This window comes from Dipodomys merriami, unplaced genomic scaffold (assembly GCF_024711535.1).
Source record: "Dipodomys merriami isolate MVZ:Mamm:240054 unplaced genomic scaffold, mDipMer1.0.p SCAF_16, whole genome shotgun sequence".
NCBI lineage: Eukaryota > Metazoa > Chordata > Mammalia > Rodentia > Heteromyidae > Dipodomys > Dipodomys merriami.
The window spans coordinates 3480818-3508817 of NW_027202937.1; the positions used below are offsets into that span (position 1 = coordinate 3480818).

Here is a 28000-nt window from a genome sequence, read left to right on the forward strand (position 1 = left end):
ATGAGTCTGAGATCTAAGGATCGAGGTTTGAAGCCAGCCTGGGCAGGAAAGCCAACCACACTTATCTCCAATTAACCACTAAAAAGCCAGAAGTGAAACTGGCCCAAGTGGTAGAGTGCTAGACTTAAGCACAAAAATTCAAGGCGGTGCCCAGACCCTGAGTTCAAGCCCTGGGACTGGCACACAAAAAAGAGCTAGAAGTAAGTAGTAGGACATGCCTGGAATCCCAGCATGCCAGCGGCTGAGGCAATGGGATCATTAGTTCAAGGCCAACTTAGACACAGTGAGCCTGTCTTAGAGAAAAAAGGGTAGTGTACATTGGTGTTTGTGTGTGTAATGTTGGAAAATCACATCTCAGTACTTGGGACACCTCCAGGAAGAAGTGAGCAACTTTGGTACGTTAATGGAACATTTCTGGGGGGGGGGGGGGGGGAGGTGCAGAGGGAGAACGTGAGACAGGCCTGCACAAAGCTTGTACTTTTTTTGGGGGGTCCGGTCGTGGGGCCTGAACGCTGGGCCTGGGCGCTGCCCCTCAACTCTTCAGCTCAAGGCTAGCGCTCTACCACTTGAGCCACAGCGCCACTTCTGGCTTTTTTCTTTTTGCTTATGTGGTGCTGAGGAATTGAACCCAGGGCTTTGTGCATGCAACGCAAGCACTCTACCACTGAGCCACCTTCCCAGCCCCAAGCTTGTACATTTTTATTGTCCCGGTTTGGCAGTCACATCTAAAATTTATAAAGGTGATATTCAGAGGGATTTACCATTTCACAAGTTAGGTAATGAGTACATTTATTTTTGGGCAATGTTACCTCTTCCTTTGCTCTCTCCTGTTTTTCCCTTCCATACCCACCCACAGTTGTATAATTCATTTTCAACATATTGTCTATTGAGTATCATTGCTGCATTTGTTCACCCATTTCTGTGCCTCTCCCTAACCTCTCAAAGACAGATACACATATCTAAACATTGTTTTTATACATACATACATTCAAGGAATATCAGGGACATGTTACGTATGGGTTTGGCACTTTGAAGAATTCTTGCCTTTAAGAAGCTATAATAAGTCTAGTATACATAGGAGGTTAGTCATAGAAGTAAATAATACCATCAAAGGATATTTTCTGCTAGACTCAGTGAATTTCAATTTTTTCCTCTTCAAGTTAAAATCAGAGCCCCATTATAAACTAAAAAGCTTAGGTTGATTTTTTTTATTTTTTGCCTAGGTTGATTTGTACCCATTGTTCTCCCCACCAATTTCACCTGTCACTTCCTAGCTCCGTCCATTTCCAGTTGATTCCATGTCGCATTTCATTCTTTTGTGGAACTGGGGATTAAATAGTCTCACACTGGGCAGATACTCAGTCACTTAACTTATACCTCATTGCACCAATACTTGAGCCCAAAGAGCCCATTTCCCATACGTAAAAGTAGAGGTTAATAATACAGTACCCGGGTAAGCATACTGTCCCATGATGCAATTCCAGATACATAGGAAGACAGATTGGGAGGATTGCAGTTCATGCGAGCTCTACCCAAAAATTAGCTAGAGCAGATAAGCCTGGGGGTATGGCTCAAGTGGTAGAACACCTACCTAGTCAGTTCAAATTCTAATATCACCACTGCCACTCTCCAAAAACTTTCTGGTCAAAGCACTATCCGAACTGCCCATTTTACAAAGCTAGGAATAACGAATTTTAAGTCATTTAGTTTTATTTATTTATTTTTTGGTCGGTTGTGGGGCCTGAACTCTGGACCTGGGCACTGTTCAGCTCTTCAGCTGTTGACTAGCACTCTACCACTTGAGCCTCAGCCCCACTTCCAGCTTTTTCTGCTTATGTGGTACTGAAGAATAGAACCCAGGGCCTCATGCATGCCAGGCAAGCACTCTTACCACTGAGCCACCTTCCCAGCCCCAAGTCATTTAGTTTTATTTTATTTTTTTGGGGGGGTACTGTCGTGGGGCCTGAACTCTGGGCCTGGGCGCTGTCCCTCAGCTCTTCAGCTCAAGGCTAGTACTCTACCACTTGAGCCACAGCGCCACTTCCGGCTTTTTTCTTTTTGCTTATGTGGTGCTGAGGAATTGAACCCAGGGCCTCAGGCATGCAAGGCAAGCTCTCTACCACTGAGCCACCTTCCCAGCCCAAGTCATTTAGTTTTAAACTTTTTTTTTCTGTACCAACTTGGTTGGGTACTTTGTTTTAGCAAGGATTTTAGGATAACACGAAAAAGTAGCGGAAAATGGAGAGGAAAAAAACACTTTCTGCTCTCCAAGCAGGAAAAAGACTAAGTTGGGTGAGGCACCATGTTTGTCATCCTAGACAGTCAGGAGGCTGAGATCATTTGAAGCCAGCTGGGGCAGGAAAGTCCATGGGATTCTTCTTTCCAGTTAACCACCAAAAAGCTGAAGAGGAGCTGTGGTGGCAGTGGTAGAGTGTTACCATTGATCAAAACTCAGGGACAGCACCTAGGCCCCAAGTTCTAGCCCCAGGATTGGCATAACATTAAAAAAACAAAAACAAAAACAACTTCCAAGTTAGGGACCTGAAATAAGTCATCCCCACCGCCACCCCAGCTGTGTTGATGACTGACTCTAGAACCTTAAATGAGCTATGCAGGTACTCTACAACTGATCTATATCCCCAGCCCCTAAGCACATCATTTTCTATCTTAGATGGTCGGTAGGGTAATAGGGTAATCATTTTTATAGCTGCCTTGCTCAAAGCCAGGCACTGTGAGAGTTTAGAACTCATGTCCTTAGGCTGCATGGCCTCATCCTATTTTTACTATATATGGCACTGCTTCCCCTCAATTCTAAAGATTAGACTCATGGACAGGTTTTTAATTTACAATGGCACAGGGAGAAGTGGAAGCCTAGCACCTACCAGATTTCTTTTTTCTTTTTTAGTTGGGTTCTCAATATGTAGCTCAGATTGACCTCAAATTCTGTATCCCGTGCCTTGGCCTTCTTGGTGGGTCACCAGCCTGGCCTTCAGTGATTTTTTTTTCCCCCCAGTCCTGGGGCTTGAACTCAGGGCCTGGGCACTGTCCCTGAGCTTCTTTTGCCCAAGGCTAGCACTCTACCACTTGAGCCACAGTGCTACTTCCAGACTTTTCTGTGTATATGCTAGGCAAGCACGCTACCACTAAGCCATGTCCCAGCCTTATTTTTTTTTTGTATTAAAAAATTCATAGATAGGGATTTCCTTGAGAAATGAACATAGCCTCATCTCCCTGATGTTATAAAATATAAAAACCCTACAGCAATCCTGAGGGCAGCACTAATGTGCTAATGGCTTAAAAAATGATTCCAGTGTCTGCATGCCCTCAAGCCTGGTGCGTTTATTGCTGGAGGCCATGGGACTCTTGGGATTTCTTTTGCTTTGAGGAGACAGAACAGGAGCAACCTGGCATCTTGAGGAATGAGACTGCAAAAAGGACTTTTGCAATTCTAATGCAAAATGGTAGTCCATGTGTTCGGGCATCTCCCACACCAGTACGGAGGAGCCACACTTCTCACAGGGGACCTGATCCTCTGCAGCTACAAAACTAGGAGTAGCAATTGCCTTTGGGGTCACCTCTGGCAACTTGGAAGGTGAGAAAACAAGCATATCTGGGCTGTTTGGGGCCAAATTCACCCCTGCAGGAGCTGCTTTGGAAGATTCTGGCATCAAGGCTCCTTTGCAAACACCAGAGGTATCGCCTGAACACTCTGCTGGAAAATGGTTTGGCAACCCTCCAGAATTGGACTGGGGATCTTGTGGGTGGTCAGGAGCTGCAGAATTGATAAGCGGTTTCTGCTTTAAAAGCTGACTCTTCTGCTTAAAGAAGGACTCGGTTCCTAAAGTTCGACTGCTTTTGAAACCTACGGAGGGCTTAGAAGGTGAACTTCCTGTGGTGGTTGGGGTAGCTGTTAGAGGTGAAAGCGAAGCTTCTTTGATGACTCTCTGCTTTTCTGCAGCTCTCTGGAAGAACGATTCCAGAGAGGCAGGTGCTTTCTTAACGGCTGGCACTGTGTGGCTACTTGTGTGGGTCTTCGCTTCTGAGCTGCTAGTTGGCACCTTTGGCATAGAAGCTGAGTCACTGCTCAAGAAGACGGTGATGTCTTTGCAAGCTGAAGGGGCAGAGGCAGAGAATTTGGAAGCGCAGAGGAAGAGCATTGTGAGGGGCGGGGACCTGTGTATAAAGTAAAGGAATAGGAGATCAGCTACAGGGTGTTTCAGGGCTCAGACTCCATTCACAGATTTCTGGCTTTCCCATGCAAAACTAGTTTTACTGCAGTGTTTCTCAGATCTTCGTTTGTATCACATTAGTACAGAGAAAATAGGCCTGGGATAGCCAGAAAATCTGAGTTTGCAACATTTTTCCAGGTGATGTTAGTTGTATGGAGCCACTTTGGGAATCCCTAGTGTGACTGCACCTCCTGATTGCTGGGGTACCACTGCACAAGTGGCTGTAATTCAGGGTTGGGGCATGAGATTTTATTCAAGAAACACAAAAGCTTTTATATACATACATACATATATATATATATATAGTAGTTGTTGGTTGTGGGGCTTGAACTCTGGACCTAGGTGCTGTCCCTCAGCTCTTTAGCTCAAGGCTAGTGCTCTACCACCTGAGCCACAGTGTGACTTCTGGTTTTCTGAGTTGTTTATTGGAGATAGGAGTCTCATAGGCTTTCCTGCCCGGGCTGGCTTTGAACTGTGATCCTCAGCTCTCAGCCTCCTTAGTAACTAAGGTTACAGGTGTGAACCACCAGCACCCGGCTGACCAATATTTCAGTTGGAAATACTTGAGACATAAAGAACCTCTTAACCACTCTTTTGTTTTTACACTGGGTACCTAACCCCAGCCCTAACAGACTTTCTACTCTAGAATTTTTTTTTGATTTTTTTAAAAATTAAAATACCATACAGAGAGGGGTTACAATTACCTGAGCAAGGTAATGAGTACATTTCTTATCATTGGTGCCTCCTCCTTTGTTTCCCTTTACCATCCCCTACTCTGGAATTTCTGAAGAATGAAATTTTACAATTCCTTCTAGTTATCAATCCTCGTCTCAGAAAAATCTCAAGAAATCCCTACTACAAGTCGGGCGCTGGTGGCTCATGCCTGTAATCCTAGCTACTCAGGAGGCTGAGATCTGAGGATCGCGGTTCAAAGCCAGCCCGGGCAGGAGAGACGGTGAGACTCCTATCTCCAATAAACCACCAGAAAACCGGAAGTGGCGCTGTTGCTCAACTGGTAGAGCTCGCCTTGAGCTGAAGAACTGAGGGACAGCACTCAGGCCCAGAGTTCAAGCCCCACTACCGACAAAAAAAAAAAAAAAGAAAAAAAAATCCCTACTACAAAGTTCCTTGTTATGTTCACATTTTCTTATGAATTGAATTTCAGAATATAAAAGCTTCTTTTATGTTGAGATAAGGATTAAGTGCTGTTTTAAAGTTATGAGGACAACATCTCACTATCAACTTTCCTGCTTTGGGACCATCTTATAAATCATAATCTTCAGGCTAGGAAGGTGGCTCAGTGGTAGAGTGCTTGCCTTGCATGCATGAGGCCCTGGTTCGATTCCTCAGCACCACATAAACAGAAAAAGCCGGAAATGGTGCTGTGGCTCAAGCGATAGAGTGCTCGCCTTGAGCTGAAGAGCTGAGGCACAGCGCCCAGACCCAGAGTTCAGGTCCACAACCAGTTTTTTTTTTTTTTAAAAAAAGAGTCCGAGTGGCGACCGTGAAGAGTCATGGCAGGACAAGCATTTAGGAAGTTCATTCCTCTGTTTGACCTAGTGTTGGTCGAAAGGAGTGCAGCTGAAACTGTAACCAAAGGAAGCATTATGCTTCCAGAAAAGTCTCAAGGAAAAGTACTGCAAGCCACAGTAGTGGCCATGGGATTGGGCTCTAAAGGAAAGAGTGGAGAGATTCAGCCAGTTAGTGTGAATGTGGGTGATAAAGTTCTTCTCCCAGAATATGGAGGCACCAAAGTAGTTCTAGATGACAAGGATTATTTCTTATATAGGGATGGTGATATTCTTGGGAAGTATGTAGAGTGAATATATCACTAAAATGGCATCCTGTGAAGCTGCCCATTCCATGCAAGTTCTGAGATCTTTCGTGAGGCAAATAATTTTCATCTCTCCTTTTTATAATAAACTGATGGTAACTAAACTAAAAAAAAAAAAATCATAATCTTGGTGTTTCCCTGTCAATAAATTTCATGTTACTAAGAGGAATACGAATGCTTATCAGCATCAAAGTTTTCAAGTAAGGTTTCATGTGAACATAGTACCAAAATTATTATTTGATCCTGTAAAATGTTTAATAGTGAAAACATATGTTGTATTTTTGGTATTGTTTTTTGAGATAGTTTCGATGTTGTAAAGAACTAGCATTCAACTAGAGATTCTCCTGCTTCTGCCTCCTAAATGCTGGGATTACAGATAAGCAATAACTTAGATGAGTTGATCATTTTTACCTTTTTCTTTCATAATTATAATTTTTTCCCCTTTGGTCACGGGGCCTGAACTCTGGGCCTGGGCGCTGTCCCTCAGCTCTTCAACTCAAGGGGAGCACTCTACACTTGAGCCACAGCACAACTTCTGGCTTTTTCTGATTATGTGGTGCTGAGGAATTGAACCCAGGGCCTCATGCATGCAAGGCAAGCACTCTACCACTGAGCCACCTTTCCAGCCCCTCATAATTTTAAGTAAGTAAAAGTAACTCCAGCCACTTGGGAGGATTGTGGTTTGAGGCTAATCTTGGCAATGAGAACCTCATATCTCAACAAACTAGGCATAATAACACATACCTGTTATCCCAGCTATGTGGGAGGTGTAGGTAGAAGGAAAGCAATTTGAGGGTAGCCCTGAGCTAAAATCCATGACCCTATCTGAACAGAAAATGAACATGAGATTTAAAACCAAGAAAAAAGGTTCTGTCATATTTTTTTATATTTCATGACCAACAGAAGTGAAATTTATTAATGACTATTACTCTAAGCTTAGAACTGAGTTGGAATGTTAGGGCTTATCAGTGAATGGTCACATTAGAGGGGCTGATCTCACATGTAAAGCACTTTGCTGCCATGCAAGAGGCCCTGGGTCCTCTCTTCAATACCACACACTGAGAAAAAAAAAAAATCACTTTCCTAAGTATGAAAAATGCTCTTAGCTGGGCACTGGTGGCTCACTTCTGTAATCCTATCTACTCAGGAGGCTGAGATCTGAGGATCGTGGCTCAAAGACAGCCCTGGCAGGAACATCTGTGAGATTCCTATCTCTAATAAACCACTAGAAAACCAGAAGTGGTGCTTTGACTTAAGTAGTAGAGCACTAGCCTTAAGCCGAAGAGCTGAGGGACAGTGCCCAGACCCCAGAGTTCAAGCCTCACAACCGACTAAAAAAAAGAAAAAAGAAAAATGCTCTTAAGATAAAATAGTCATAGAGGTGAGAAAGAAGTTTCCAGGAATATTCTTGAAACTTGAGTTGTACTCTCCAAGTGCAAGTAGTCATTTCCTGAAAAGAGCAGCTGATATAGGCAGGGACAGTATTGGTTTACCTTGCTTTACACCTAGCCCTGGGAATCAGACTGTACCAAATACAGGTAGAGCAGCAGCAACTGCACTGCCTAGACTTTGTGTTCTCTCCCTTAATGCAGGATCATCCCCTCTGTAGTTAGTGTTAGAGTCAGTCACAGAGAGCCTACAAATTTTAGAGAAGACGGGATACATTTTGGTTGAAAAGATGAACTAGAAAGAAATCTCACCATTCAGTATGGGTTCCAGCAGTATTACAGTTCCTGAGGACAGCAAGTGCATCCTGGCTCATCTTGTGAGCGTTGTAGTGGGTAAGGGCACAGCAACGGCGTAGGCTGCTGAGACGCTTGTCTCCTTGCACACGAACGCTCACACACAGCTGGGTGGCCACTCTGTCATTCTGTGGGTGGACAATGATGGAGGCCTTGTAAACCGTTACTGGGAGCATTGTGATTCTATATACTGAACTACAGAAAGAAGGATAAAATGGTTTGAAAACAGTGAAAAAGCCAAGAATATCAAGTCCACAAGACAAGAGTCAGGCTGTTTATTCCAGTGACACTTGTATAAACTACAAATACACATTATTATGCACAAGACACTGGGTTTGACACTGTGATAGTTACAAAGACATTTCCTGTTTTCATGCTTACATGCTAATAGTGCAGATTCTATATGTTACAATCCTACTTTCTGAACAAAAATATTACACAATTCTATAAAAACTGTTGTGTTTTTTTCTGGATAGGAAAGCAATTGGAAAGGACATAATTTGGGTGATAGAATGTTTGGAAGAATAGGATATTCTAAACGGCTATGGGAATGGGACAAAATATGTGAAAATGAGACCTTCCTAAAGAGACTTCATGGTGTCCAGGCAAGAAGATTCTAACCCAAACCTATCGTACTATATTCTAATTTCTGAAAACAGTTCAAAAAAGTAACATCAAAACTGGATAATAAAGGCTGGGAAGGTGGCTCAATAGTAGAGTGCTCACCTCGCATGCATGAGGCCCTGGGTTTGATTCCTCAACACCACATAAGCAGAAAAAGCCGGAAGTGGCGCTGTGGCTCTAGTGGTAGAGTGCTAGCCTTGAGCTAAAGAGCTGAGGGACAGCCCAGAGTTCAGGCCCCATGACTGACCAAAAAAAAAGAAGTATAATACATGTAGTCTTCAATTAAGTTTTAATTTTCTCTGCCTTTATGCTCTTATGCTTGAAAAAGTGAAGTTTCTGTCACTTATGGAAGACATTGTAGAGTCACAGCTGCTAGAGAGAAAGATAGCACTGGCTCACTTGAGTGAAGCCAGGCCAGAATTTTGTTAGTGTTGACTAACAGGTCAAGAAGCAGAAATACAGGAAGGCAAAAGAAATCCTCAATCAAAGATTCTAGTGAAAAGAATACCCAAAAGGCAAATGAGCTAAGAACAAAATTATTATTTTTTGGTCAGTCGTGGGGCTTGAACTCTGGGCCTGGTGCTTTCCCTGAGTTCCTCAGCTCAAGGCTAGCACTCTACCACTTAAGCCACAGTGCCACTTCTGGTTTTCTGATGGTTAATTGGAGATGAGTCTCACAGACTTTGCTGCTGAGGCTGGCTTTGAACTGGGATCCTGAGATCTCAGCCTCCTGAGTAGCTAGGATTATAGGCATGAGCCACTGGCATCTGGCTAAAATTATTTTTTGAAGAAAATAAATTTTAGAAATTTGTATCTTATGAAAATACAAACCAGCAATTATGAAGGAATTTGATGAAAACCACAGACATAACTTAGTACCTATTTGTGTCTGTGCAGATAATCAACGAGAAGGCTTAAACTAGAAATGACCACAGTTTTAGCCTTCTTATTATCTACAGAGTCTGATGGAGGCTGATGTGAGAGGGCGACTGGGAAGGCCTCGTGAGAAGGTGAAATGGTAGTGGACCTGAATAAAGTGAGCAAGCAAATTTCAATGAGCAAAGGGAACAGCAAGTTAGCAAGGACCCAGTGGTTCAGGCCTGTTAATACCAGCACTTAGGTTGTTCATATAGAAGAATCAATAAGTTGAGACCAGTCTAGGCTATGTAGTGAGACCCTGCTTCAACCTTCCCTTCGAAAAGAAGAAAAAAAGGATCAAATCCAAAGGGGCCAAAGTGAAAGCTTACTATGTGTGTTAGATAAAAGGGAGGCTTCCCTCCCTAAGTTATAGCTGAGGTGGCTCATTCCTATAAATCCTAGCTACTCAGGAGGCTAAGATCTGAGGATTATGGTTCAAAGCCAGCCAGCTCAAAGTCCATGAGACTTATCTCCAATTAACTGTCTTCCCCCAAAAGAGTGGGAAGTGAGCTACGCACCAGTGGGTTATGTCTGTAATCCTAACTACTGAGGTGCCTGAGATCTGAGGATCATTGTTCAAAGCCAGCTGGAGCAGGAAAAGTCCACAAGACTCTTCTATTCAGTGAACCAGCAGAAAACTGGAAGTGGTGCTGTGTGGCTCCAAGTGGTAGAGCACTAGCTTTTTTTTTTTTATTTTTTTATTTTACAGTATTACATTTATTAAATTTCATCATTTATGATCACTTCATTATAACCAAATTAACCCTGACATAAAATTTGACACTTAAAAACATAACATACTGATTTTTTAACTATTTTACTTACATGTACTTCTTAATTTGCATGCAGTGCTCATAATTGGGAAATACTGTACATCAATCCTTTCATATTATGCTTACTAAGAACCAAATTCAGAGCATAAAAAAATGCCAACATAAAGTCACTCTCCAAAAACTGCTCAAAGATAAATCAGCCACTGTTCTAATGATATATTAATGGTACAATCTTTTTGATAAGGCAATAATATTATTTCAGGAAGGAATCACAACAAATGAGACCTAAAGTTGAGGAAAGAGCCTGGAGCATATAAAAGTCAAGAGCACTAGCTTTGAGTAAAAAAGCTTAGGGATAGCATCCAGGCCCCAAGCTCCAGCCCCATTACTGACAAAATAAAAAATAAACAGGGCTCTTGCCTTGTAATCGTAACTACTCAGAAAGTAGAGATCTGAGGATCACGGTTTGAAGCCAGAACAGGCAGGAAAATCTGAAAGAGACTTCTCTCCAATAAACTACTCAGAAAAAAAACAAAAGTGGCACTGTGCCTCAAGTGGTATTGTACTACCCTTGAACACAAAGAGGCTCAGGGACAGTGCCTAGCCCCTCAGTTCAAGCCCCAAGACTGGCAAACAAACAAACAAACAAACAAATAAATAAATAAAGCTAACGTGGAGCCTCAGAACTGGCATAAAAAAATAAAAAAGGTAAGGGAGAACACATAGTAATCAAGGGGGAGAAGAGATCAAGAGCAGGTGCTTAAATCATTGTAGAATTAAGGGTTGGGAATGTGTCTTACTGTTAAGAGTGCTTGCCTAGCATGAATGAAGCCCTGGGTTCGATTTCTCAGTACCATATAAAAAGAAAAAGCCAGAAGTGGCACTGTGGCTCAAGTGGTAGAGCACTAGCCTTGAGCAAAAGAAGCTCAGGAACAATGCCCAAGCAAGCCCTGAGTTCAAGTCCCAGGACTGGTAAAAAAATTGTAGGATGAAAAGAAATCCTTACTATGACTTAAGTATGAAGGGAAGCTACTGGAGTTTCTAAACAGCAAAGTGACAGGATCACCTGTGTCTTGAATTCTTTCAGCCACAAAGTCCTTTGAAGCTTAAAAGCAGATGAATTGTCAAGGATCTACATTCTGTGTACCACATACAAGGACAAGAAGCCCCTGGGACTTTTACAGTGATGAAATGAAAACTGAGCGACATCTAGTGGACAAAGTTGAATATACTCATAACACAACTGCCAACTGAAGGAACAATGAAGGCCTACTCCAGCAATAGTATTGATCATTACAGTAGACTTGTAGTGATGCACCCAGAATTCTTTTTCCTATCTTTGTTCCTCCTCAATAAAGTAAGAGCAGTTAGTATTTACATCCCAAAGCTCGCCCTAGGCATCAAGAAAATCTTACATCAATTCGGTCTTTGGTCAATCTCTCCTCTAGTTCTTGGGCTAATTGTAGGAGCCACCACTGCACCTAAAAAAGTATCAAAACTTTTAATTTTTCATATAGCTACTCGAGACACAGAACTAGACAGTAGATTTGTTCGAATCTAACCCACATAAAATTGTGTGCCTAATGGCTTCCTGTAACTAGAAATCTCAGTATCATAGAAATCTCAGTATTCTGTCTTGCTCTAGTTCAAAATGTTTATTTTCACCTGGGCAGGATGCACACATAATTTCAGTGTCAGGAACGTTGAGGTAGAATGATCTCAAGTTTGAGGCCAGATTGGGCTAGGAAAGCAAGACCCTGACCAAAAATTTTTTTTTTTTAAATTTTTCTTATTTCTCTTTACCGTTGGCATAGCAGATAAATTTCAGGTATGTTCCAGTTCTGGTATAAAAAGACAAGTGACCAGGCACTGGTGGCTCATGCCTGTAATCCTAGTTACTCAGAAGGTTGAGATCTGAGGACTGTAGTTCGAAGCTAGCCCAGGCAGAAAAGTCCCCATGACACTCTGATCTTCAATAAATTACTCAAAAAAAAAAAAAAAAAAAAGGCGGAAGTGGAGCTGTGGCTCAAGTGGTAGAGTGCTAGCTTTGAGCGCAAAGAGGCTCAGGGACAGCTCCCAGGCCCTGGTATCAAGCCCCAGGACCAGTAGGGTGACAACAACTGAGACAGAACTCAGTAGGCTTTCCAAGCTTCCACCTACTGAAAAGAAACTCCACTTTGAGTTTCAGTAGATTTTAGGTGGAAGAAAGGAAAAAGAAAAACGAATTAGTCAATTTCAACACCTAAAAAGAAACTTCCCTTCTGACATTAGAGTTCCATCTAACCTAGTGAAACTTCCACAGATACCAACACGTACACACTAACACCTTCTGTAAAAGAGACAATGTTCTGCCAAGAGTGCCCGCTTACCTGTTCCCGTGTGGCCAGAGCTGTTTTTCCTGGGAAATTCTTGCTACAGCCAATGGTTTTGGGTAGCTGCCTGGGTTTAACTGGATCATGTTCAATTCCTCGGCACATGGCATACAACCAAGACCTAAGAAAACCAGTAGACAATTTTAAGGCGAAAGTAAATACTATTATGTAGACAAAACTAATACCTATATTACTCATTTATCTTATAAAACAAATGTGACAAAATTAAGTATACTTGACCTCTGACAGAACTCCCATCCTTCTCAATTCCAGCACGATGAAAATATTAGCAAGGGGAACATCTACTCTGTTTTGGGAGGCCAAGTCATCATTTGCATTTTGGCAAAGTGCCAGTAAGCAAAGCCACAAAATTCCTATTCTCAATTTTTTTTTTGTTAGTTGTGGGCCTGAACTCTGGGCCTGGACACTGTCCCTCAGCTCTTCAGCTCAAGGTTAGCCCTCTACCACTTGAGCCACAGTGCCACTTCTGGCTTTTTCTGCTTATGTGGTGCTGAGGAATCGAACCCAGGGCCTCATGCATGCAAGGAAAGCACTCTACCATTGAGCCACCTTCCCAGCCTCCTATTCCCAATTTTTTGGTTTAGTTCAAATTTGAGGATGGCCTCAAACTTGTTATCCTCTTGCCTCCACCTCCCAAGTGCTAGGATTACAAGTATGCATCACCAACCCTGGCCTCATATCCCCCAGGACTAAAATGTAAGAATCTTAGTAATAATAATATCTTAAAAATATTGTATCACAAAAATGATAAACTAGTATATACTTAAGCTTCAAACTAAAAATTCCTATCAGTCAACCACCAAGGCATATGAAAAATCTACACTGATAGAACAGAATATATTTTAAAGCAAGAACCAACTAGTGAAATTACCTGGATCTAAAGGTAGATTTTATTTGCTGCTTTTGTCTACATTTGAGTTTAGCGTATCCATAAAGGTTATGATTGGAAGAGAATATGAATCACTTACCCATTCTTCTCTCCAAAATGATTCTGGAGCTGGGATTCCGTGAACTGGGTTAGTTCACCCATGTATTCTACCCCTAGGATTTCAATGACGGAGGCCCCAAGCTTTCCTCCAAGACTACGGCTGATAACAGACACAAAGAATTTACACAACCTAAGTATCTAATTAATAGCAAACACAGGACATTGTGCTGCTCTCCAAAAGATCCAGGGGAACAAGAGCATGTTTAGTCCTGAATATTCAGAAGTTTTCCAGTGTGAGGTGAAGTGATTACAGAACTTCGGATACTCTCAGAATTTTAGGACTTGGGAAAAATAATACCATAAGAAAATATGTCATTCATTACTATTAAGTCATAAAATACTAATTGTGTAATACCTATTCATTCCATTTGAGGATTTAAATTCCAAACCCCAAACAAATCTTTTCCTTGGCTACCACTTTTTATGCTTCATATGGTTTATATATATGTATATACGTGTATATGTATGGGTGTGTATGTGTGTAATTTTATTTTTTCTTGTTGTTGGTTGTGGGGCTTGGACTCAGGGCCTCTTAGTGCTACCTCTGAGCCTCTTTATGCTCAATGTTAGCACTCTCCCACTTGAGCCACAGTGCCACTTCTGGTTTTGGAGTGGTTTATGGAGATAAGAGTCTCACACATGGACTTTTCTGCCTGAGCTGGCTTTGAACCACAATCTTTAGATCTTAGCTTCCTGAGCAGCTAGGATTATAGGCATGAGCCACCGGTGCACAGAATATTTTTTTAACTGGTTTTTGAGGCACCATCATGTGTTCTTTACCAATGTTGAGCATCTTCCATTACTTGCTTCATGAATGTAAACTAGCTCATTCCCTTTTTTTTTTTTTTTTTGTCAGTCTGGGGCCTGAACACTGTCCCTTAGCTCTTCAGCTCTTCAGCTCAAGGCTAGTGCTATACTACTTGAGCCACTGTACCACTTCCAGTTTTCTGAGTGGTTTATTGGAGATAGAGTCTCATGGACTTTCCTGTCAGGCTGGCTTTGAACTGTGATCCTCAGATCTCAGCCTCCTGAGTAGCTAGGATTACAGGCATGAGCCACCAGCACCCAGCAGACTTTCCCTTCTTTTTGCAAAATAATTCCCCAATTCTGCCTTACTGCTCTTGGTTGACTCTTTACATTATGCCAAACCTCACCACAAAATCTTTCACAAATCTTTCTCAGATTACTATCTTTGTGTGGGGGAACTTTTTTCTGTGCTGGTAACTGGGGCTTGAACTCAAGGCCTGGGCACTGGCCCTTAGCTTTCTCACTCAAGGCTAGTGCTCTACCACTTGAGCCATAGCTCCCCTTCTGTCTGGCTTTTTGCTAGTTAAGTGGAGATGTGTCATAAGACTTTCCTGCCTTGACAATCTTCAAACCTGAATCCTCCAGAGTAGGATTACAGATATGTGCCACCAGCACCTGGTTTGTGTGCAAATTTTGGTAACTACACAATTCATTTAGCAAATACTCCTACTCAGGTACGCCATAGCATCTTTATCACTTTCTGAATTGTCATATCTTGTCTCTTTAACAGTACTAATCCTAGTCATTATTTGATTTGGCTGTTTTTTTTTTTGGTCCGTCGTGGGGCTTGAACTCTGGGCTTGAGTGCTGTCCCTCAGCTCTTCAGCTCAAGGCTAGCACTAGAGCTCTAACACTTGAGCCACAGCACCACTTCTGGTTTTCTGGTGGTTTATTGGAGATAAGAGTTTCACGGAGGGCTGGGAAGGTGGCTCAGTGGTAGAGCGCTTGCCTTGCATGCCTGAGGCCCTGGGTTTGATTCCTCAGCACCACATAAGCAAAAAGAAAAAAGCCGGAAGTGGTGCTGTGGCTCAAGTGGTAGAGCGCTAGCCTTGAGCTGAAGAGCTGAGGGACAGTGCCCAGGCCCAGAGTTCAGGCCCCACGACTGGACCCAAAAAAAAAAAAAAAAAAGAGTTTCACGGAGTTTCCTGCCCGGGCTGGCTTTGAACTGTGATCCTCAGATCTCAGCCTCCTGAGTAGCTAGGATTACAGGCGTGAGCGATTTGGCGATTTGGCTGCTTTTATACCTAGTTTGAGAGCAAGTCAACAGTTCTGAACACCTTGATTTGAGAGTAAAAAAATATAAAATTCAAGGCCAGGTGTTGGTGGCTCACGCTTGTAATCCTTAGGAGGCTGAGATCTGAGGATCATGGTTCAAAACCGGCCCAGGAAGGAAAGTCCACGAGACTCTGACCTCCAATGAACCACCAGAAAACCAGAAGTGGTGCTGTGGCTTAAGTGGTAGAGTACCTGCCTTGAGATGAAGAGCTCAGGGACTGCACCCAGGCCCAGAGTTCAAGTCCCACGACTTATATTGACTGACGAATAAAAAGGGAACATATATCCAACATGTAGGTCATTTCTTAAAATTCAGGATTAATATATTCAATGTACTATCCTAAACTGAAAATTCATTAAAATGTTTTGTGCTTCTCAAAATCATCTGTGTTGCCTCTTTCCTATATTCTCTGCTCCAATCCTCTTTAAGGAACGAAAGACACTACAAGCAGAAAGTGTCTTTGCATGACTGCGAAGGAACTTCCTGAATACTTACATTTTGTGAATTGGCATTTGGCTGAAGAGCTTCGGCACTGACCCATGTGAGACTAGAGTCTGGCGGTTTGGCTTGTTTAGACCACAGGCTAGCTTTGCCAGGACCTAGAAACATGGAAAGTATAAAAACCTCAGTACTATTAACCCTCCTATGGAGTTGGTAAATATTACACACACACACACACACACACACACACACACACACACACACATACACACACACACACACACACACACACACACACACACACACACACACACACACACACACACACACACACACACACACACACACACACACACACACACACACACGAGACTCAGCTTAAGGGTTATAACTAATGGTTTCCACTTAGAAACAAAATAGATCCAGCCGGGCGCTGGTGGCTCACGCCTGTAATCCTAGCTACTCAGGAGGCTGAGATCTGAGGATCGCGGTTCAAAGCCAGCCCGGGCAGGAGAGACCGTGAGACTCCTATCTCCAATAAAACCACCAGAAAACCGGAAGTGGCACTGTAGCTCAAGTGGTAGAGCGCTCGCCTTGAGCTGAAGAGCTAAGGGACAACGCCCAGGCCCAGAGTTCAAGCCCCACGACCGACAAAAAAAAAAAAAAAAAAAGAAACAAAATAGATCCAGAAAATAAGTCCAGCTCTTGGACTTTATATTCCATACATCTTCAATGGAAAACACGATCTGGTTGTGATGATCCTAACTGTTCCTCCTATAGTTCCATTCTCATTTCCTCTAGTCAGTTTTTTCCTTTCCCATTTATTCCTTGAGGGCTTTCCACTTTGATAGGTTCAAAACACTGTGGAACTTTGGAAAAAAAACAACCTTAAAATGCATTTCTTAGTGTGTCCATATGAACATGCTGAAACAAATTTGTTTTACTACTCTGTTACATTTTTTTTCTTTTTTTTTTGCTTGTACTGGGGCTTGAACTCAGGGCCTCAAACTCTCACAAGGCCTTTTTTTGCTCAAATGGTGCTCTCCAATTTAAGCCATGCCTCCATATCCCAATTTTTGCTGGTTGACTGAAGATAAGTCTCTTGGGGGTGGGGGGAAAAGCCAGAAGCCAGTGGCTCACACCTGTATTCCTAACTACTCAGGAGGCTGAGATCTGAGAATCATGGTTCAAAGCCACCCCAGGCAGGAAAGTCCATGAAACTCTTATCTCCAATAAACCACCAGAAAACTGGAAGTGGCCCTGTGGCTCAAGTGAGAGAGCTGAGGAACAGCGCCCAGGCCCAGAGTTCAAGCCCCACAACCAACAAAAAAAAAGTATTAAAATAATTCCTGAATTCATTAGAGATGTTCTAGAAACTCTACTAGGCAGTATTAATTAGTCTGGTTTAAATTTTATTGGGACTATTGTTTCTTCTTCTTCCCTGAAAAACAAAAACTTTCCTGGGCAGTTTGGCAACTTTTCTCTACTGACCCTTAGAAGGTGATGAAGGCCCCAAACTCACTGTACTTTATTCACCATTAATCAGATTATTAGTTATTCTGCTCCTGGGATAAAGAGGAGTGTTTGTATCTCCTAAACTGAAAATGGTCCAAATTAGTAACATTTTACTACTGCTTTTTTGTTGGTGGTAGTGGTCGTGGGGCCTGAACTTGGCCTGGGCACTGTCCCTCAGCTCTTCAGCTCAAGATGAACGGTCTACCAATAGTGCCACAGCACCACTTCCTGTTTTCTAGTGTGTAATGGACTTTTCACAGACTTTTCTCCCAGGCTGGCTTTGAATCACCACCATCAGATCTCAGCCTCCTGAGTATCTAGGATTACAGGCTGGGTATGTGGTTCAAGTGGTAAAGCACCTGCTTAGCAGGAACAAGGCCCTATGTTCAAACTCCAATATGGCAAAAGACAAACATATAAATAATTCAAATGAAAAATAAAAGAACCGCGTGCTGGTGGCTCATGCCTGTAATCCTAGCTACTCAGGAGGCTGAGATCTGAGGATCTCGGTTCAAAGCCAGCCCGGGCCGGAAAGACCGTGAGACTCCTATCTCCAATAAACCACCAGAAAACCGGAAGTGGCACTGTAGCTCAAGTGGTAGAGCGCTTGCCTTGAACTGAAGAGCTGAGGGACAGCGCCCAGGCCCAGAGTTCAAGCCCCACGACCAACACCAAAAAAAATAAAAAGAAAAGAAAAATAAAAGAGGGGCTGGGAAGGTGGCTCAGTGGTAGAGTACTTGCCTTGCATGCATGAGGTCCTGGGTTCGATTCCTCAGCACCACATAAGCAGAAAAAAAAAGCCGGAAGTGGCGCTGTGGCTCAAGTGGTAGAGTGCTAGCCTTGAGCTGAAGAGCTGAGAGACAGCGCCCAGGCCCAGAGTTCAGGCCCCATGACCGGACCCCCCCCAAAAAAAAAAAAATAAATGAAAATAAAAATAAAAGAAACAGGTTAAGGAAGCATGGTAACGCACACCTGTAATGGCAGCACTCAGAGGTGGAAGGAGTAGGAGCACGAATTTTAGGCCAGCCTGATTTACATAGTGAGACCTTGTCTCAAAAAAGCCAAGGGCTAGGGGTGTAGCTCAGTGGTGAGTTCTTGTCCAGCATGAGAAAAGACCTGAGTTTGATTCTTAACACTGCAAAAAATTTTAAAGCAGGGTAATATATGAAAATTCCAAGATGATTTTTCTTATCAGTCATCAAGGAATTTATGTGTTGATCTTAACATATACAAAGAACATTTCCTGTAAATTTTCACCGTGCCTCTGAGGAAGGTACATATGCAATGCCAAGTCCCATGTTAAAACTTTACATAACACTTTCATTGAGATCTCAATGTGAATTCTAAATAAAAACTCATCTCAAGGTCCATATTAATCATTTGAACCCCTCATTCAGATGTATCCTTGCTTTATTTAACTAAATATATCAATGATGAGCCTTCACCTTGTTGTGCGAGATTCCAGCGGAACACTGGAAACCGGTCTGCCTCTCTATGGCTGCTCTCATTTCCTCCACAATCACTGCCCCCACAGTGAGCTGCAGGTCTGCAGAGCTGCTGTTATCCATCTGAAGAGAATCAAGCCACTCAAGTAAGCCTTGTTTTCGCACTTCCTCTGAAAGAAAAAAAAGAGTTGTGTCACATTGAGCTATTTTAAAAATTAGCTTTTCCAGTCATGTGCCAAATAATGACATTTGATTAATGACAGACTACAGATATGACAGTGTATACTATTAGAAGTCTATGTGTGTGATTGGACTGTATGTTCGCACAATGATGAAATCATGCATGACACATTTTCCAGAATGTACTTGTCTTCATGCTATATTTTCTAGGTACAGAAATTCTTGGATTAAGGAATGGGAAGGGGAAACAAAGGAGGAGGCTACAATGCTTGATAAGAAATGTACTCATTATCTTGCCCATGTAATTGTAACCCCTCTGTACAGTATTTTCACAATAAAAAAAATCCTTGGATTTCAACTATTACAGATATGTAGGTTTTCATAAAACAAAATGGCAGCCAGTTTAAGTTCATTAACTAAAAGAGATTAATTTCAGGTTGGCAGAGTTGGCTCAAGTGATGAGTATCTGCCTAGTAAGCACCAGTCTCTGAGTTCAACCTCAATACTGACAAAAAGATTGATTTCTTCTTCAAACTTATTGCAGTGCTTATGCGCAACATATATTTTATATTAGTAACATCTTTTGTGAGCAAGGATTTTTTTTTTGATGATGGTGCTAGGGAGAAAAACTTAAGAGCCTTACAGGTGCTAGGCAAGTGCTCTACTACTGAGCTTCATCCTCAATCTATGAGCAATGATTTAAAAAGCATATTTTTTCCCTTGTTCCCTTAAATTTTCTTCAATTTCCTCTTGAACATCTGCCCTAGTTAGAAAATATTCAAGGGGCTGGGAAGGTGGCTCAGTGGTAGAGCACTTGCCTTGCATGCCTAAGGCCCTGGGTTCGATTCCTCAGCACCACATAAGCAAAAAGGAAAAAGCTGGAAGTGGTGCTGTGGCTCAAGTGGTAGAGCGCTAGCCTTGAGCCGAAGAGCTGAGGGACAGCATCCAGGCCCAGAGTTCAGGCCCCACGACCAGACCCCAAAAAAAAAAAAAAAAAGAAAATATTCAAGCCAGGTGCTGGTGGCTCACACCTGTAATCCTAACTACTCAGGAGGCTGAGATCTGAGGACTGGGGTTCAAAGTCAGCCCAAGCAAAAAGTCTGTGAGACTATTTTTTTGTTTTTGTCAGTCGTGGTTTGAACTCTGGGCTTGGGCGCTGTCCCTCAGCTCTTCAGCTCAAGGCAAGCACTCTACCACTTGAGCCACAATGCCAATTCCAGTTTTCTGGTGGTTTACTGGAGATAAAAGTTTCATGGGGGCTGAGAAGGTGGCTCAGTTATAGAGTGCTTGCCTTGCATGCTTGAGGCCCTGGGTTCGATTCCTCCACACCACATAAGCAGAAAAAAAAGCCAGAAGCGGCGCTGTGGCTCAAGTGGTAGTGCTAGGCTTGAGCTGAAGAGCTGAGGGACAGTGCCTAGGCCCAGAGTTCAGGCCCCACAAACAGAACCCCCCCAAAAAAAAGTTTCATGGACTTTCCTGTCTGGGCTGGCTTTGAACCATGATCCTTAGATCTTAGCCTCCTGAGTAGCTAGGATTACAGGCGTGAGCCACCTGGGCTCAGCTCTGAGACTCTTATCTCAATAAACTATTCAGAAAAAGCTGGAAGTGCTAAGCTGGTGGCCCATGCCTGTAATCCTAGCTACTCAGGAGGCTGAGATCTCAGGATCACTGTTCAAAGCCAGCCCAGGCAGGAAAGTCCTTGAGACTTTTATCTCCAATAAACCACTAGAAAACTGGAAGTGGCACTGTGGCTCAAGTGATAGAGCGCTCACCTGAGTTTAAGAGCTGAGGGACAGAGCCCAGGCCCAGAGTTCAAGCCCCACGACCGACCAAAAAAAAAAAAAAAAAGAAAGAAAAAGCTGGAAGTGGTGCTGTGGCTCAAGTGGTAGAGCACTAGCCTTAACTAAAAAGCTCAGGGACAGTGCCCAGGCCTGAGTTTAGTCCCAGAACGGGCAAAAGAAAAAAGAAAATATTCATAATTAACTCAAGACTTAATCTAAACTTAAATTTATATATTTTTAGAAGCTAGTTCTAGCTGTGTAGTTTAAAACCCAACCAAAGGAACTACATTTATTTTCCCAACTTCAGTTCTTTTTTCCTTTCGTTATTTTTCAAATAGGGTCTTATGCTTTTAGGCTGGCCTTAGAGCATGATCCTCCATACCTATATTACCTGTGGTTACATGATTGATCATCCTGCCTGTTTTCTTGGCCTCAAATTGCAATCCTCCCAAACTCTGCCTCTTGAGATTATAGGCATGAGGCACCACACCTGGCCACCTAGTTGTATCCAAAGAGGTATTTACTTTTATACAATTTTCATAGCTTCTCAACATACATATACCTGGAATGATAACGGATTGTGTATCCTGTGACATGAGTCTTTGGAATTCTTTCAGGTTGTAATTTAAGATTCCTTTGAACCATTCCATGAAGAATCAGCTTGACCAAGCAAAGCAGGTTCCAAAGGCAGGAAGCAGAGCAATGGTATGGAAATACCTTTCTGAACAGCCTCTTCTGCTGTTGTTGGATCCTTAGGCAATCCTTCAATGTAAGTGGTTGGCAACCAGTCTGCCAAGATGGGCTGACCCTGCAGCTTCTGTAGTCTCTCTTGTACAGCACTCGTCAGATCTATGTAAGCCTCATCGATGCTGGCACGTTCAATGATAGCAAAATGAGACATTACCTGCATTACTTCAACACTGGCTTCTCGGTACCTAAGGATAGGGATCACACATATAGTCGACAGAGGTAACCTTAAGGTTTTCAGCACCCTCTTATAACGAGCAATAACTTCCATAATCAAGAAACAAGCAATTTAACAAATACTAGTTACATAATTGGACGAGCAGATAGTCAGGACCAATGATACAGGGCAATACCTATCTAACTGATATAACCCCCCCCCCCAAAAAAAAAGCAAGGAAGAAGTAGTGCCAAAAATTTTAGTGAAATGCTAGCATTACCAAGGCAGAAACCACCCAAATCTTTAACGTGTCTCTATAGCAAAGTTCTCTCTAAAAAGGAAGAAAATAGCCTGGCACTGGTAGCTCACATCTATAATCTGAACTACTCATAAGACTGAGATCTGAGGATCACAGTTTGAAGCCAACTCAGGAAGACAAATCTGTGAGACATCTCCAATTACTACCAAAATGTTGGAAGTGGAAATGTGGTTCAATTGGTAGGAATGAAAAAGCACTGACTGAAAAATCTAAGCAAGAGTGGAAGACCCTGAGCTCAAGCTCCAGTACTGGCACTGGCACACTGGCACGGATGTATGGGCACACACACAAACCCCTCAGATCCCAAGCCAAAGGATGGTCCCCACGCCATACCACACAAAATAATGTTCTGTGAGACTGTGGATACTGGACTCTAAAAAAACATATAAATCCTCAGTCATCTGCCTGCTGTGTGAATTTATATTACTTAACCTCCCTATGAAGGGGGAAGTAATACTTAAAATAATTTAAAAGGTATGAAAACTTATGAAGAGCTTAACACAGCACCTAGAATTTATGCTCAGTACTCAGTCTATAGCTACTGGGATTGTCAGATGGGTGGGGCTTGTGCCTACCTCTCTATGTGTCTCTCATTCTAAGGCTCAACTTTTTTTTCTTTTTGTCGGTCATGGGGCCTGAACTCTGGGCCTGGGCACTGTCCTTCAGATCTTCAGCTCTAGGCTAGTGCTCTACCACTTGAGCCACAGCACCACTTCCAGCTTTTTCTGCTTATGTGGTGCAGAGGAATCGAACCCAGGGCCCTCATGCATATGAGGCAAGCACTCTACCACTGAGCCACTTTTCAAGCCCTCTAAGGCTCAACTAATAAAACTAAGAGGCAGTTAAAGTCACAAGGCAATCTTTAAGGTTATTCAACTTTGGCAAATAATTCTGTCTCTTTCTCCTTGTCTCTCTCTTTTTTATTTTTAAAATTTTTATATTTTTTGCCAGCCCTGGGGCTTGAACTCAGGACCTAGGCACTGTCCCTGAGCTAGCTTAAGGCTAGCACTCTACCACTTGAGCCACAGCGCCACCTCTGGCTTTTTCTGTGTCTGTGGTACTGAGGAATGGACCCCAGGGCTTCCTGCATGCTAGCACCCTACCACTAAGCCACATTCCCAGCCCCTGCCCCACTCTTTCTTTTAAACTCTAGCAAAAAATTCTAGACATACACTAAAAGTCTGACTCAGCCTTCCTTGGAAGACTATTAATGTTTTTTTTTCTTTTTGTTTGGGCCCTGGGGCTTGAAGTCAGGGCTTGGGCGTTTACCTGAGCTTTTGTTGTTGGTGGTAGTTGTAAGGCTTGAACTCAGGGCCTGGGTGCTATCCCTGAGCTCTTTTGCTTAAGACTAGCACTCTACCACCTTGAGCCACAGCTCCACTTCCGATTTTTGAGTGGTTAATTGGAGATAAGAGTCTCACAGGTACTTTTTTTTAAAAAATATTTTTTTATTGAGATTAGGTAGTTATATAAATTTCACATATAGTGATACTTAGTCACAAACACATTTTAACCTTCACAAGGCAAACTGTCATTATCATGGTCTATAAAGTTTGTGAATTCTATGAGCTTTGACAAAACAACTATTTCTTCCACATCAGGTGATATTTACAATGCTTTTGCTTAGTGTAAACTATTTCCGCTTTCCCTCCCATCCCTTCCCTCCTAAGCTGCCTTTGAGTCACAGGTACTTTTTTGCAATAGATACTAAGTTTCAATTATAACAACCAATTTTTACACAATTAAGGAAATGAATGTGTGTCAAAGACAGCAGCCATTATAATAGTGGTTCCAAACTGTTACTAAACTAGATGTTAACATCTGTTTTCATTTCAGAGACAACATACTGACCAAAGGGAACTTCTTTAGATGTTAATTTGCCTTTCTTTTTCCTTCTTTGGCGCTGGGGATTGAACCCAGGGTCTCATGAAGGCAAACACTTTACCTCTGTGCCATACCCAAGCCCACAAAACAAAATCTGCAAGAGTAGTTCCACCCCTCATGTCTATTATTTCCAACACCTCCATGTCCCTTTAAACAATTGGTTTTCTTACTTGGTGAGATTAGCTTTTCCACGGCACTCACGAACTTGTGCCAGTAGAAGATCTGGACATAATTTCTTAGCATCATCTGCCCACATGTTTCTAGTGACCCCAAATGCACGAGCTTCATAACTCACTGCAATAATTCTAAGGTTAGAAAAATAAAGAGGGAGAAGTATTACATGATCACAAGCAAAAACAACCAAAATTTAACATGAGCAAGCTATAAACATATAAAAGATGCCTAGCACAGGATTGTATTTCCATAGATTAAACCTTGGTAGTTGTAACAATAACAATGATACATACCCACCACCTTTCCATGATTTGTACTGTACCACTGCACAAGGTTTGTTCTTCAAATAAGGATTTTGCCGTTGCTCTACTTGAACAAAAAAACAGTCCATGTCCACCAGAGCAACCACTCGATCCTGTCCAGTAGCCATTTTTTTCTGGAAGACAATGTTTTTACAGACAATTAGAAATACACCTAATCACTGTGAGATGGTGGCTCATGCCTGTAATCCTAGCTACTCAAGAGGCTGAGATCTGAGGACCCTGGTTCAAACCCAACTCTGGGAAAAAAGTCCATGAGACTCTTACCTCTAATTAATCACCAAAAAGTTAAAGTGGAGCTATGGTTCAAATGGTAGAGTGCTAGCCTTGAGCAAAAAAGCCCAGGGACAGCAACCAGGTCCTAAATTCAAGCCTCAGTACTGGCATTAAAAAAATATATATATGAGACATTTTTATATACAACTGCCAGGATAACTAGTATGATTTTATGAAAGTATTAAGTAGTAAAAGCATTAAAAATACTCATCCTCAGAAGAACTGAACATTCACAAAAGAAGATATATAAATAGCCAACAGGTGCATACAAATCAGCTCAGCATCATTAGCAATGAGGAAATGCAAATTAAAACCACAATGTACATCAGTAAAGGGCCAACTGTAATCCAGTTGACAAACAGATCTCCAGTGTAAGTTAGAGAAAAGAGAAGTAGAAAAATAGCCAACATTCCATATCCAAAAGGTCCACATCAACCAACATTAGATTGAAATGTGTACTCAGAAAAAAATGTGTACTGAACACATAACAGAAGTTGTTCATGTCATTCTCTAAACAATACAGTATTACAACTATTGACTTAGTATTTGCATTGTGTTAGGTATTATAAGTAATCTACGGATTAGGGTTATTGTTCAGCAGTAAAGTGCTTGCCTACTATTCTTAAGGCCCTGGGTTCAATCCCCATCATTGACCCCCAAAAATATACATGTATACACACATACACATATACATACACACATACACACATATTTGAAGGGGCAACTAAATAACATCAAAGTATTAGTATATATTTATTTTCAGATACTTTTAGACTTTCAGAAAATTATAATGTGGTGTTCTCCTGCACTCCTGCTAAAATTTTACAAAACACAACTATCAAAATTTAAAAATGAGCACAAATAAAGCAGTAACTACATACTTGATTTGCATTTCACTGGTTTTCCAGTAATATCCTCTTTCTGTTCCAGGATCCAGAGTAGGATCCTAGAGCTCATTTAGTCACGACATCTCCTAAGTCTTCTCCTATCTATAACCCTTTCTCTTTCTTTAATCTTGAGAATGTCTCTTAATTTTTGTCTCTGATGTCTCTGATGATTCCTCATAGATTGAGATTTAGCATTTTTGGCAATAAGATCATGAAAATAGTACTCTTTTCTCAGCACTACCATATGGGTGAAGGGTCATGATGTCAGTATATTACCAGTGATATTAACTATGATCAATTAGTTATGATCGTGTTTACTGAATTTCTCACTGTGAAATTACTATTTTTCCTTTTGTAATTAATATCTTGAGAGTATACTTTGAGATAATGTAAATATCCTATTGTCTTCAGATTTTCCATTACTAAGCAATTTATCAGTGGATCTTTTCCTGTAACAACTACTTTATAGCATTCTGATATTCTATTCATGAATAGGCAAAGACAAACCTTACGGGCTTGACAGTAGATTAAATAACACAATTAGTAATTTGGAACAAAGAACATAAAGCAGTGGCTCCCAAACTTCTACCACCAGATATCCGAATTTAATTGATGCCCATGTGACCTTGAACACCATGATTTTACTTGATTATTTTTTGGTAGTCCTAGGGCTTGAACTCAGGGCCTGGGCACTGTCCCTGAGCTGCTTTTGCCTAAGGTTAGCACTCTGCCCCTGGAGCCACAGCACCACTTGCAGCTTTTTCTGTTTATGTGGTACTAAGGAATTGAATCCAGGGCTTCCTGCATTCTAGGCAAGCACTCCATCATTAAGCCACATTCCCAGCCCCAAGCACTATGACTTTTTAAAGACTGTCCAGGCAATTCCAACGTGTAAAGAATTGGAGAACCACTGGCCTGTTGTAAATAAGATAGGAAAACAGCAGAAACTCATGATTTAAATATGAAAATCACAGGTTATACAGTTGAGCAAGCACCCAACTGTATTCTAAAAAAGTTTTTCAAATATTAACATTCATCATCAAGAAATTGTCAAGCAACTACAAAGCTGAAAGATGAATGAAAAAAATTAAGAAAGTAAAAATATTCAAGGCATGAGTTCTTTATAAAGATTAATCACCCACCGAAAACATGCAGAATGTGATACTTTAAACATTTGTCAGAAAAATGGCTTTTCTTTAATTTTTATTTTTTAGTTGTTGTTAAAAAGGTGATGTACGGAGGGGTTACAGTTACAGAAGTCAGGTAATGAGTACATTTCTTTTTGGACAATGTTACCCTTCCCTTGCTTAAAGTGGCTTTTCTATCATTCAAAACATGTTACAACTCTCTTTAAAGTGGATTTTCAATAGCACTGCAAAAGGTAATAACAAAAAAATGGCAAATTTGTTGTCACAAACAACAACAAACCAGAGAAATTACATGTGAGATACAAAAGCCAAAAATGAGATAGGAAGCTGTGATTTAACACCAGTAATGGTTTTATAAGTCCAGAATTATAATAATAGATTTGCAGAGTTGAACAGCCATAGCAAAGGCTTTGTAGTCTTCAAGGCCTAAATTATTTACTAGGAGTATCTTCATAGAAAAAAAAAATTAGGTGATTTTGGGACACCATAACAATCACATGTTTATTCTCTTTTTACTTTCCTTGTTACTTCATAGGGGAAATAACAGAACATTTTCATACATGCATTCAATATACAATATACTGAGCTCCCCCCAAAAAACAAAACAACCTCCCACGATTTCAGCAGATTTCACACTGTTCTATTTTTATATATAAACAAAATATCCCCAAGTATTTTATGAAGTGGGAAAGTGGACATATTTTCTGCCAAAACTCTGCTTTCAGATAAAGATCACATCTACTTTGAAATCTTACACGCAAACGATCCAAACGACACAAAACTTCAGCCGTAACTCTCTCAGCGCGTTTTCTCCCGGGTTTTGGCGCAAGTGTCTCCAGTCACTAGAGCCGGGCGGGGAGGAAGTACGGGAAGTCTGACAGAGCGCAGCGGAACGGCTGCAAATCTTACCTGTCAGCACTGCCGGGCGACAGCGGACGCCGCGGGCTTGAAGGCGTCTCCAGGATCTTGTCGCCTTTCCAGAAGCAGGCCGGGAGGGTTCCAAACAGATTTACTCTTCCTGACAGCGAAGAACGACAGCGGGTACCGCAGAAAATCCCACCGAGGCAAGGCCCGCCAGTCGCACGGAGATCCAGCCAAGAGATCCTCTCTCCACAGAGTGCTTCCGACCGATTTAGATTTGG

General features: G+C 41.9%; 1 protein-coding gene and 1 pseudogene across 2 annotated transcripts; one reads left to right on the forward strand and one right to left on the reverse strand.

Annotated features, from left to right (window-relative positions):
- Positions 1-772: 772 nt before the first annotated feature.
- Positions 773-27993, reverse strand: Polh (DNA polymerase eta). Of its 2 annotated transcripts, none has more exons than XM_070023656.1 (11): positions 27768-27993; positions 24521-24663; positions 24224-24358; positions 21664-21881; positions 18986-19155; positions 16080-16183; positions 13482-13601; positions 12490-12613; positions 11536-11601; positions 7764-7933; positions 773-4173 (listed from the first exon to the last, which is right to left on the reverse strand). In XM_070023656.1, exons 2-11 carry the CDS (start codon positions 24655-24657, stop codon positions 3279-3281), a joined length of 2139 nt encoding a protein of 712 aa, XP_069879757.1. In that variant the 5' UTR covers positions 24658-24663; positions 27768-27993; the 3' UTR covers positions 773-3278. The 2 variants fall into 2 exon arrangements, with proteins under 2 accessions (XP_069879757.1, XP_069879758.1); XM_070023657.1 differs by lacking the exon at positions 27768-27993 and adding an exon at positions 27614-27675.
- On the forward strand, positions 5728-6097 carry LOC138827737 (10 kDa heat shock protein, mitochondrial pseudogene; annotated as a pseudogene).
- Positions 27994-28000: the final 7 nt, after the last annotated feature.

What these genes read in the sequence shown, in the direction of transcription:
- Polh (XM_070023656.1), bottom strand. Translation starts at nt 24,657, where the DNA reads ATGGCTACTGGACAGGATCGAGTGGTTGCTCTGGTGGACATGGACTGT. An exon ending in CAAATGCCAATTCACAAAAT is followed by an intron (nt 13,602 to 16,079) that starts GTAAGTATTCAG and finishes GTCTGTTATCAG; the next exon opens with CCGTAGTCTTGGAGGAAAGC. An exon ending in GCTGGAACCCATACTGAATG is followed by an intron (nt 4,174 to 7,763) that starts GTGAGATTTCTT and finishes CTTTATACACAG; the next exon opens with GTCCCCGCCCCTCACAATGC.